This window comes from Mobula birostris, chromosome 4 (assembly GCF_030028105.1).
Source record: "Mobula birostris isolate sMobBir1 chromosome 4, sMobBir1.hap1, whole genome shotgun sequence".
NCBI lineage: Eukaryota > Metazoa > Chordata > Chondrichthyes > Myliobatiformes > Myliobatidae > Mobula > Mobula birostris.
This window is the reverse complement of record NC_092373.1, coordinates 184,756,828-184,769,858: the sequence shown is the minus strand read 5'-3', so window position 1 is coordinate 184,769,858 and position 13,031 is coordinate 184,756,828. Positions and strand designations below refer to the sequence as shown.

The window sequence follows — 13,031 nt, the reverse complement described above, 5'->3', positions numbered from 1 at the left end:
TTCTCCAAGACTTTCTGCACCCTACCTGTTTCCCCAACACTACCTGTCCCTCCACTAATCTACCTATCATCTGCAAACTTGCCAACAGAGCCATTATTCTATCAACTATATCATTGATATACAACTTAAAAAGAAGTGGTCCCAATAGCGACCCCTGCGGAACACCACTAGTCACTGGCAACCCACTGAAAAGGAATCCTTTTATTCCCACTTGCTACCTCCTACTACTCAGCCAGTGCACTAACCATGCCAGTAACTTTCCCGTAATGCCGTGGGCTCTTAGCTTGGTAAGCAGCCTCGTGTGGCACCTTGTCAAAGGCCTTCTGAAAGTCCAAATATACAACATCCACTGCATCTGCTTTATCTTCTTGTAATCTCCTCAAAGAGTTCATAAGGCAAGACTTTCCCTTAAGGAAACCATGCTGACTTTGTCTTATCTTGTTCTGTGTCACCAAGTACTCCATAATCTCATCCTTAACAGTTGACTCCAACACCTTTCCAACCACTGAGGTCAGGCTAACTGCTCTATAATTTCTTTTCTGCTTCCTTCCTCCTTTCTTAAAGAATAGAGTGATATTTTCAATTTTCCAGTCCTTTGGTACCATTCCAGAGTCCAATGATTTTTGGAAGATCATTGCTAATGCCTCCACAATCTTTTGGGCGCAATTCATCTGTTCCGGGTGACTTATGTACCCTTAGATCCTTCATCTTTTTGAGCTCCTTCTTTCTTGTAACAGTAATTGAACTCACTTCTCTTCCTCATATCCTTCAATATTGGGCACTCTGCTAGTGTCTCCCACAGTGAAAACTAATGCAAAATACTCATTTTGTTCATCTGACACCTGCTTGTTCCCTGTTATTATTTCTCTGGCCTCATTTTCTAGTGGTCCTATATCCACTCTCATCTCTCTTTTGTTTTTCTTTACATACTTGAAAAAGTTTTTACTATTCTCTTTGATAGTGTTTGCTAGCTTGCTTTCATTTCCCTCCTATTGATTCTTTTAGTTGCTCTCTGTACGTTGCTAAAAGCTTCCCAATCCTCTATCTTCCTGCCAAATGTTTGCTTTGTTGTTTGCCCTCCCTTTTGCTTTTACATTGGCTTTGACTTCCCTTGTCAGCCACAGTTGTAGTATTTTACCATTTGAGTATTTCTTCATTTTTGGAATACATCTATCCTGCACCTTCCTCATTTTTCCCAGAAACTCATGCCATTGCTGTTCTGCTGTCATCCCTGCCAACATCTTCCAATTTAATTCAGCCCAGTCAACTCCTCTCTTATACCACTATAATTTCCTTTCATCCACTGAAATACTGCTACGTCAGACTTTACTTCCTCCCTATGATATTTCAACTTGAACTCAATCGTATTGTGATCACTGCCTCTTCAGAGTTCTTTTACCTTAAGCTCCCTAATAATATGCAGAATATGTTGCCATAAAATAGCTGCAAAAATGAATTGTCATCGAGGTGGTATCCCAAGCTTTGAAAGCTGTCTCATGGGTGATTTTTAACACCTCTGACGCTATCTATTCAAATTAACTGAATTTAACATAATTAAATGTTGTGCAATGTAGGCGCTGAGGACCTGGCATATCACCCTACCTTCCCGCTGGTCTCAACTCAATTCTGCAGCTTTGGCAAACAATCGTGGGCATCTTTTCACAATTTGGCATGAAAGTTGCAGTTGTGAAAAGTGTTGCATAGGTCACTGCTGATGCTTCCATGCAAAGTTCATTAATTGCAATGTGAATTCAGCAACATAGAATTAGGAGGTGTGAGCATATTGCACTAACAGATTGTTGTGCACTTTTCTAAAGCAGAATACCGAAGTGTTTTGCTTTCAATTAATTGAATGTGGGGAAAGGTGACGGATAACTTGTGTATGAGTATAAGACCAACAATTGGTAATGGGGTGGATAAATGACAAGTTATTTGTAATAATTTTGGTTGGTAAAGAAATACTTACTAGTACATTAGAAAAGCTACCTTTTTATAGATATAACACGCTTACCAACAGTAAAGGCTTTATTTTAATATTTCAACAGAAGTTTTTATTTCTTGAAAATTGGTTTCTTAATGTATTACTAAGTTTCAATTTAATTTATGTCCAGGTGTTTTTGGATGTTGCCTTGAACTAACTTGAGGGAAGAGCGCTATTATCGAGTCCATTCCAGCACCTAATCATTATCTCATTATAAAGCAATATTTTCTCACTACTTCAAAGTTTTAATTCACTATAAAATACATATATGTCACCATATTCTACCCTGAGATTTATTGTCAAAGTACATACAATATATATCACCATATACTAACTTGAGATTCATTCAGCTTGGTACTTTATTGCCATGGATGTCAAATTTTATCAAGTAGATTGGAAACACAAAGGAGCCTGCCAAACAAGATGATATTTTAGAGTTATACAGCATAGGAACAGTCCCTTTGGCCAGCTGCAGCTATGCTGACCATCATACCTTTCTATCCTAATCCCATTTTACTGCATTAACTTCATATCCTTCTATGCCCTGTTCATTCAGGCAATTGTCAGGATGCCTCTTAAATTGTTTTACTGTTCTTATTTCTAGTACTTCCTCTGGCAATTCATTTCACCTATCAGTTTCACTTTGTGTGAAAAATTTATAGATCTCCTCCCTCTCACTCCAAATCTATATCCTCCAGTTTAAATTGGGTAATTATAAATTGTTGAGGGGGAACATATCAATCTGTTAAAACAAGTGTGTAAAAGAAAGTGAGACAGTGCTAATTTAGTATGTCCCATGATTGCTAACGAAATGAATGACTGAAGTAGTCTAAAGGGCACTCTGGCTACTTGCTATATTATGTACTGGCGACAAAAAGCTGCATTGCAAATTTGTTTCTGTAATAGTTTTATGTATTCTTGGAGGGTTTAAGAGAGATTCGTGCACATTTATAAAGTATACTCTAAAGCTTGTTTGTATGCCTGTATGTTTATACACTTCAATTTCTGTTCTACAACTTCTGGTTTCCATGACTATTAACTATGCTGTTAAAGAAGTTAGAAAACATTTTATACTCAAGCCTTACACTTAGCATATTTCTGATGGATCTGCCTGTATTCTTTTCATTCAGAGCTTCAAAGCATGCCATTGTTAGCAAGATCTCCAAGCACAAACCGAAAGTATCCACCTCTATCTATTGAAAAATTGGAAGAAGAAGCTAATCGACGAATGGCAGATGACAACAAGCTTTTCAGAGAAGAATTTAATGTAAATTTCTTTACTTCATTAACTCTGCATCTGAAATTCTTTTGAGTCTTGAGTGTTGTGTATTACTCTTTCTCAGTCTCCAACTGTTGGCCTGATTGGCCATGATCCTCCTCCAAACCTCTTCCACTTTTGTGCATCTGAAGGGGTGTGTCTTAACCTTGACCTGCTTCTACTCTTAACCAAAAATAGTTCCATTGGCAACATTTTTTGTTTCTTTTCCCAACCACATCTGTCCATTGGCACTGTTATTTCTAGAGCCCCATGATGGTTTGTACGAAGTTTCCTCCTTTATCTCCACTATGCACTGTTCACTGTTATCATTCAAGTGTACAATGTTGAATTCTACATGAACAGATACATTTCCCCTTTGCTCTCAGCGTGCCACAGCCTTCGACATTCATCACAACTGCTTCTGCATAGAGTGACATTCAGTTGGAAGAGGCATAGTTTTCTATAGACATCAAACCTGTAGTGTTTGCTACTTTCTGATTTCCATTTCCAAGTCTTTTACCACCAGTTCAGTCTGCTGTCTGGCCTGCTGAGTTCCACAAGCATTTTGTGTGTATTGCTTGGATTTCCATCATCTGCAGATTTTTCTCTTGTTTGTGATTGGATTGTCTCATTAATCACTTTCTCAGGTTTGTTATAGAAAATGCACAGGATGCAAATCATATATCTTTTCAATAATTTTATTTAGTGTGCTCGTTACTCCTGTGAAAAAGCTTAAGATGATGTCAGTCTATAATGCCTTGTTCACTACTTAAAAGAATATTTGTTGGAATTTGCATTTATCTTGTTTACAATATTGTATATATCTGTGTATCTGAGAAAATGTAAGATTCTACTTGCCAAATCTGAGCTTGACTTCCTTTATATTACTGAATCCATTCACATTTTAAATATGCTTACGCATTTGGAGTAACATAGTAAGTTTTAATTCTTTTTGTGTGAACATTTTCGTTCTTCTAATTTTGAGGATTAGCAATACTGAAGGTTTTTTTAATATAGTTTACCCAGTAGTTTGCATATCTAATATATGGATAGATGCAACTTACAGTCTTATCATTGGAATATGTTTTAATATGAGCAACTCTAAGTGAACCAATGTGAATGTATTTTATTTCTAACAACAATAATGATGTATTTAAATACAGCACCCAGAGGTGCTCCTTAAAATTTGGAGACATCAGTGCAGTAGTTATTCTGTTATTAGGAAGACTCAACCCAATAAAGACCATAATGGCGGTTTTCAGAAAATTGTAAGTTACCTATTGCTGAAGACTTTCTTGTGAGGAAGTTGTCAATCACGGTGCATGCTCTGAAGATAATATATCATTTAAAGTGCAATATTGTTTACAATTTTAAAAATTATATGCAGAATAACACTACGGTACAAAGTGTTCATAGCTTCTTCTATTACTATTTGCTATAAATTTTGGCTGTACTGTATATTGTATAAAATTAGTTTTGTCACAAAAAAAGTCTTGATCCTTTTCCCTTAAGGAAATCTCTCTCCTGTTAGTGCCTTCTGCCACTTGTCTTATCCATTCATCTTTGAAGTTTGGCTATCAGCAATGCACACACCTCATCTTTTTCTCCAGTCCCATTCTCTCCAATAGTTCACTAAGCTTTCCATCCTCTTTCGTCCTTCCTGTCTATTTTTAAAATCCTTAGCCTACAGCTCCCATCCAAGTGTATCAGGACATTCTATTCCTCCCTCCTTAATTTCCCCCTCCATTAAACTCCCCAACCAATATCTTTGGTTATGCCCATGGCTCTCCTTATCTCTGCCATGGCTCTCTGATCCCTTTGCATCTTCGCATGCATCCTTAATTGTTCTCTCAATCTTACTGAGTTTGTTGTCCTCCTCTTAGAAAAAATAATTTTGCAGTTTCTTACTTGTCGAACCTTTGGTGAACCTGATTTTCACAATATTTCAGCAGCAAAGGTTCTGCTTTCACTATCACCATGAAGATCTGTTAACAGCTTGGCATAGTCCTGGTTGTAATCAACACCCTACATTCATCACGCTGACAGGCATCTCACATGTAGTGGTCATTGTGTGAAAACCATTAAATATCCATTTACACTAATCCCATTTTTTATTTTCATGAGAAACGTGCGACTTCCTCACAAGAAAGTCTTCAGCAATGGGTAGTTAATTTTTTCTGAAAACTACTATTACATACATCAACTCTATCATATACTGGTGGCAATTTATACTGCCTGAATTTATTAATCTTTGTATCTCCATTTAAAATTAAATAGCGTGTTCCACATATAACAATTTGGTTAATGCAATAGCTGATAGTTATATTGATTTTATTATTACTATCTTTACGTTTAGTGTTGACTTCTCTATTTAGCTACTTTTCAGTTGTGCTGTTAATTTGATGTAAAGGTGTCTGCTGTAAAATCCACCCAGCTAGTTTATGCTGTATCCAGGCTGAATTGGTATGGTAAAAATTCCTGAAAGCACTACATATTCAATATACGTATTACTTTATTAAATTCAGGTATAACTTTTTGTGTACTAATTTGTTACTGATTTAATATAAAACAATACTTTTTAAATTATTAACTACTTGGGAATAAATTGGGGATTTGAAATTACTAGTATGTATTAAATCTTCAGTGTTCAGATTTTCAGAGATGGTCTCTTTTTTTCAGCAATATAGTAATATGTATCATGTTTCCATGGTTACACAGGCTCTCCCTGCATGTCCAATTCAGGCCACTTGCGAAGCTGCATCGAAGGAAGAAAATAAAGAGAAAAATCGATATGTTAACATCCTTCCTTGTATGTAACCACACTAAATCCAAGAAATTATATTATGGCAAATGATGATTTTTATTGTTACTGGCTATCATGTAACACACTAAATAGTTGTTTTGTAGGAATTTCTTTGCTTCATTTTGAATACCTCTTTAGATTGGAAAGCTCATTCATCAGTGACCCTGCAGCTTCCTCATCTAGTAGAACCTTATAATTGAGCTACTCAGGATAATTGTCCTTGCCTTCATCTGATGTTCTTCCTAGAAATCATTGATTCAGAATTTCTAAACTTGTCAGTTATTCTATTCAACATGTTATTTGTATTCATAATATTGAGGTTTGACACACTACCTCTTTAATATGGAATAGTTAATTAAGCAAAATAACCTAAAGAAAAATGCATTAAAACAGACACTGCATAAGAAATGTTAAATAAATCTGTCTCAACTTCTTAGTAATGTTCCGAACATCAGAGAAACCGGCCTGAATAGAATATAAAACAGGCCCTTTTAGCCCGTAAGGATACCAATTTAGATTACACATCTGCCTGCTGATGGCCTATATCCCTCCATTCCTTTCCTGTTCATGTGCCTGTCTTAAGTGCATCTACAGTGACGCTATTATATCTACTTCCACCGCATCTATTGTGGGCATTTCTGTTGGTGCTGGAATGTGTGGTGATACTTGCAGGCTGCCGCTAGCACATCCTTAGGTTGTGTTGGTTGCTAATGCAACAACACATTTCACTCTATGTCTCGATGTACATGTAATAAATTAATCTGAATCTTCTGGCTGCACATTTTAAGCGTGGGCTCAAGAGCTCAGTTCAAGAAGTAACTTGAGATGGACTGACCTTGACATCAAAGCAGCATTTGACCAAGTGTGATTTCCTAATATTAAGTGTAGTCATGGTCAATGGCTATCTCAATCAATGCTCTTCCATCATAAAATCACAAAAAGGCATATTGGATGGGTGGTTGCACTCTTAGTTTGCACTATTCACCATTCCTTAGTAAATGGAGCAGCTCTTGACTGCACAAAACTAAACTTCAACATTTCAGGGCTAAGTAGCAGTTTTGCAACTCAAAGGTACCATCTCCAACAATAGTTTAACTATTTACCCTTAATATTCAGTGATATTACCAACATTGATCCCACCACCATAAATATAGTAAATGTTTATTGTTGACCTGAAACTCAACTGGATCTGCTATATATACAATCGGTTAAAGAGCAGATCAGAGATTGGGAATCTTCTGGCAGGCGACTTGTCTCCTAATGTCCCAAACCCTACCGTTATCTGGAAGGCATGTGTCAAGTGGCTTGGTATGCATTCAAGGAAAAGTGCAGCTCCATCAAGAAGCTCAGAGCCTTCCAAGATAAATCGGCAACACATCATCAAGATTCCTGACTACACATTCTATCTGCCATTGATGCATGGTGGGTGCAGTGTGTACCATCTATGAAATGCACTGCTGTTACTTGTCTAGGCTACTCTTACAGTACCTCTGAAATCCTTGCCACATTGTGCATCCTGATTTGGAAATACATGGTTGGCTGACCCATATTATTACTGGTCTCAATCCTGGAGCTCCGTATTCACAGCACAATTCACCTTCACTAAAAAGGCTACAGTAGTTCAAAAAGACAGCTGACCACATTTTGTTTTTTGTCTTTGTGAAACTGGTGTGCTTTAGGAAGAACATAGTCATAAGCTACTATGAAAACGGGCCCTTTGGCCCAAAGTGCCTATGCTACTGTAAAGTACAAGTCCAAGCTAATCCTATTTTCATGGATGCTGTCTGGTGTTTCAAGTGCTGTTCTAAGTACCATTTATGATGATGAAATATCTGCCACCACCATCCTCTGAGGCAGTGTGCTCTGAATAACAAGCACCCTTTGGGTGAAAAAAAAATCCTTCCAGCTGTTTCTCTAAATCGCCTACCGCGCATCTTAAACCTATGGACCTGTTTAGATATACCTCTGCTAAGGGAAGTGTTGCTGCCTATCCCTCCTAGCTATTCCCCTCAATTTTTCATGATTTATTCTCAGCCTCCTCTACTCCAAAGAAAACAAACCATCCCATCCATATTCTTTCTTACCTAAACTGCTCAATTCAGTCAACATCCTGGTGGAGCTTTAAATTCCTCAGTGTTATCATTTCAGAAGACCTGCTCTGGGCCCAGCGTGTAAGTACAATAATGAAGAAAGCACAGCAGCACCTCTACTTCCTTAGAAGTTTGAGAAGATTTGGTATGACATCTAAAGCTTTGATAAACTTCCAGATGTGTGGTGGAGAGTATATTGGCTAGCTGCATCACAGCCTGGTATGAAAACACCAAAATTCTTTTCTTTTTAATACTTTATTTTCAAAATTTTCAAAAAAAAGCAATGAAGTCAACAAGAACATACCAGCTCAGACATGTATAAAAATGAAATAAGCAAAAAAAAAGGGACATAACATTAGAGGGATGCCCATTGTACAAAGTGCTCAAAAATACTAAACATTAAATCTCAAATGAGGGCCGTGAGAAATCAGCTGGGGGGAAATTGCTCATCTGCCCCTGGCCTCATCCAGGTAGGCAAGAAATGGATCCCAGATAGCCGAAAATTTTTTAATTGAATTGGTTCTCAAGAACCTAAGTTTCTCCATCTGTATGACTGAGATCATATCAGCCATCCATCTCCGAAAGGAAGGGGGAAAAGGTGATTTCCATTCCCTCAAGATAAGTCTTTTGGCAACAATTCGCCCCAGCATCAGAGACTATTGTATGGCTGCAGGGAAACAAATAGTAGATTGCGAGCAGCCAAATATAGCGAGACCAGCTTCCAAGGGGAAGGATCTCTTATAGACCTTTGAGTACCAGTCGACTATTTTGGACCAAAATCCGGTCAGTAATGGGCAAAAACAAAAGGTGTGTGACAACGTGGCTTCTGTCCCTTGGCATCTATCACACAGTGGCGAGACAGAAGGGTAAATCCTGTGCAATCTAAGTTTAGAGACGGTGGACAACTGTAATCTGGATCATTTGGTGCCTGCTATTAACAGAGCAAGCCCGTATCATAGACAAACACTTATCCCAGGCAGCTTCAGATAATTCAATGCCCAACTCCTCTGTCCAGGCATCTCTAATCTTCACCGTAGACCCTACAATGCAATTATCAAACAAACGTACAAACTTAGAAACGAGATGCCTGGAGTCAGGAGGGTTCTTTAAAATATCAAAAAACATATGTTTCCCTGGAAGGATTTCAAAATTACAAATCTTAGATTGAATGTAGTGTCTGATTTGTAAGTAATGAAGAAAGTGCGAATGAGGCAGCTCAAATTTTTCTTTCAGCAGACTGAATGGATTGGACTCCATAATATTGTGTTATATCTGGAATTATAAGAATCATAGGATTTTGAAAATTCATTTACAAAAGCCCAAGTCTGAAGGAGGGCTGGGATTACATGTATTTAGACACTATTATTGGGCTGTCAATGCTAGGGCTTTAATGTTTTGGCAACAGGGGGCTCCGGATAACCTAGCCCCTGGGGCTCCCTTGTGGCTATGTATGGAGTCTAACTCTGTTGTCAATTCCTCCTTGCCAGCCATGCTGTTCCCTAAGTTAGAGAAGCCTGGGACTTCAAAAAGTTTGGGTTTTGCTTTGAAAAATTATATCAGAATTCTAAATCAGATTAGGAGCGTTCTGAATTTACCAGAGACCTCTGTACAACCACCAATCTGTTTCAATCATTCCTTTCTACCTTCATGGTCAGATAAAACCTACCATGCTTGGAGGGAGAAGGGTCTAGTTTCTGTTGAAGACCTGTACATAGAGGGATGGTTTGCAATGTTTAGTCTACTGAAAACACCAAAATTCTTAAGCGGAAAATCCTACAAAAAGTAATGGATGTGGCCAAGTCCATCACGGTAAAGCCCTCCCCAATCTTTAGTACATCTACATAGCATGTTATCGCAGGAAAGCAGCATCCATCATCAGGGACCCACACCACGTCATGCTTTCTTTTTGCTGCTGTCATCAGGAAGAAGGTACAGGAGCTTCAGGACTCAGACTGAGAAGTTATTACCCCACAACCATCAAGCACTTAAACCAGAGGGGATAACTTCACTCAGCTTCACTTGCCCCATCATTGAACAGTTCCCACAACCCACTCACTTTCAAAGTCACTTCATCTCAGGTTCTCAATATTTATTACTTATATATTATTATTTTTTTCTTCTTGTATTTGCAGTTTGTTATCATTTGCACACTGGTTGTCCACCCTATTGTGCAGTCTTTCATTGATTCTGTTATTGGATTATAGAGTATGTACTTTGAACTTTGGTGATTCTCCTCTGCATCTTCTCCAGTGTAATCATATTCTTTTTAAAGAGTAACCACCAGCTCGACACACTGCATTCCAACAGTGGCCTAAGTAATGTTTTATATAATTGCATCTTGAGCTCCATTTTCTCGTTCTCTTATATTCTTGTCCCAGCTAATTAATACAAGTATCCCAAGTGCTGCTATCACCTTATCTGTCTATGCCAATGCTGTCAGAGATCTTTGGACATATTCACTAATGTCTCTCTGTCTGTTTCCTTTACTTCCTAGGGCCCAAGACTTAAGAGTCCTCCCAAAATGCATTGCTCTATATTTTCAGGATGAAATTCCACCTGTCATTGCTGTGCCCATATTATTATTCTGTAACTAAAGACTAGTACCCTCGCATCCAACAGCACCACCAATTTTGATAGCATTTGTGAACTAATTTGTCATATTTCTTACATATGCATTCAGATGGTTAATGCATATAACCAATGATGAAGATTTAGTCACATGTCTACAGTTATAAAGTCAGCTCTCAACCATCACACTTTGCCCTAGCACTAAACATTCTTAGATCCAATTTGCCATCTGTTCCTGGATCCCTTCTGTATGGGTTGTTATTGAAGATTTTGCTAAAATCTGTGTAGATTGCATGAATGGCACTACCCTCATCGACACACCTAACCACAGGGTTGTCCTTTAATGAAGGCTTTTTGAATATTCCTGTCCAAATACAGATTAATTCTGTCACTTGGAATATTGTCTCTACCATTGATCTGGATTTGAATCTTGGAAATGAAAACCACTACCGATTGAGTGTCTAAATGCTTTCATATTTTCTTGATTAAATTTGATGACTTTATTTAATAATGTGAGAAGTACTTGTGGTTGCAAATATCTCCTATCACAAATTTTCAACACTAAGCATTCATATATTGAGAATATTATTACTGAATGCACAGTAGATATTGCATCATAACATCTATGTTCACATGCAGAAGCATGCTTCAGATTTTAAATTAGTAGAGTTTTATATTTCACTCAAGCTATATACAAAGGTTTTTTTTCTTTTGACAACTTCTTCCCAAAATCAATGCAAAATTTGTCCATGTTGCACAAAAAGTTGCTTACCCTCTGATACCTTACATGAGTCAAGATGAGAATCATTGCTGCTGGGCACAATTTATTATTCTCATGTACCAAGGTACTGTGAAAATCTTGTCCTGCATACCGTCTAAGCAGGATGAATTCAGTACAATAGTGCATTGAGATGGCATAAGGAAACACAACAACAGAATACAGAATGATGTGTTACAGTACAGAGAAAGTGCAGTGCGCTTAGACCAAAAGGGGCAAGGTCATAACAAGGTAGGTAGAATCTATATATATGAAACAACTAGGGAACCATTCAGTTGGCTGTGAGATGGAAGCAGTTGAGCTTGGTGGTATGTACTTTCAGGCTTTTGTATCTTCTACCCAACAGAGGGGGTGGGAAGAGAGAATGTCCGGGATGGGATTACAATGGCTACATCACTAAGGCAGCAAGAAGCATGGCTAGAGTCACTGGAGAGGAGGCAGGTTTCTCTAATATGCTGAGCTCTGTCTACAACTATGCAGTTTCTTGCAGTACCCAGCCATGATACATCTGGATAGATATTCACCATGATGCTTTGATTAAAAAAAATGATGAGGGATTAAAGCAGTCATGCCAAGTTTCTTTAGCCTCCTGAAGAAGTAGAGGTGCTGGTCAGTTTACTTGGCTGCGGAATCAACACAGTTGGACCAGGACAGCCATTGGTGATATTCACACCAAATAACTTGAAACTCATAACCCTCCCATTCTCAGCACTGTTGATGTAGACAAGAGCATGTGCACCACCCCAGTTCCTGAAGATAATGACCAGCTCTGTTGTTTTGCTAACACTGGGGGAAAGGTTTTTGTCATGATCTTATATCACTGGTGTCTCTATGTTCCTGTACTCTGCCTCTAACAAATTGTTTATTTGGCTAATGATTGCATTAACTTTAAAGGAGGAATAAAGTTTATTCATTTGTCCTCCTTCAATAATTTTGATTGGTCATTTATCTGAAGAAAGAAATTATTGCCTAACAATTTCAGGTAGATGTAAATAATAGGTACATGGGTTTCAAAACCTGTGAAATTGAATTGCCTTTATATTTCTTATATCCTTCACATACATGAAGAGTAAAAATCTTAATGTTACATTTCTGTAATGTGCAATTTATAGTAATTTGTAATAAATAGTATGTGCAACAGGACAGTCAATATAACATTGAAATACAATTGTGTCAGCGTGAATTAATCAGTCTGATGGCCTGGTGGAAGAAGCTGTCTTGGAGCCTGTTGGTCCTGGCTGTAATGCTGCAGTACTGTTTCCTGGATGGTAACAGCTGGAACAGTTTGTGGTTGGGGTGACTTGGGTCCCCAATGATCCTTTGGGCCCTTTTTATGCACCTCCTTCTGTAAATGTCCTGAATAGTGGGAAGTACACATCTACAGATGAGCTGGCCTTTGTCCAACGCCGGCCCCCTAGGCCTAGGTCGACGTAGTAGTAGAAGTAGAAATTGAGCTGGGCTGTCTGCACCACTCTCTACAGAGTCCTGCAATTGGGGGAAGTACAGTTCCCGTACCAGGCAGTGTGCAGCCAGTCAAGATGCTCTCAATTGTG

General features: G+C 38.2%; 1 protein-coding gene across 3 annotated transcripts in view; it reads left to right on the top strand.

The window, feature by feature from the left end:
* The window catches only part of LOC140196836 (receptor-type tyrosine-protein phosphatase alpha), a 202,387-nt gene that overhangs the window by 136,464 nt on the left and 52,892 nt on the right, over positions 1–13,031 (top strand). For 2 of the 3 annotated variants that reach the window (XM_072256682.1, XM_072256681.1), the window contains 2 exons: positions 3,112–3,248; positions 5,958–6,048. In XM_072256682.1, coding sequence (XP_072112783.1) covers positions 3,112–3,248; positions 5,958–6,048 — 228 coding nt within the window. Of the gene's footprint in view, positions 1–3,111; positions 3,249–5,957; positions 6,049–10,123; positions 10,211–13,031 lie in introns of those variants that run through there. The other variant, XM_072256683.1, reaches the window with a different exon arrangement.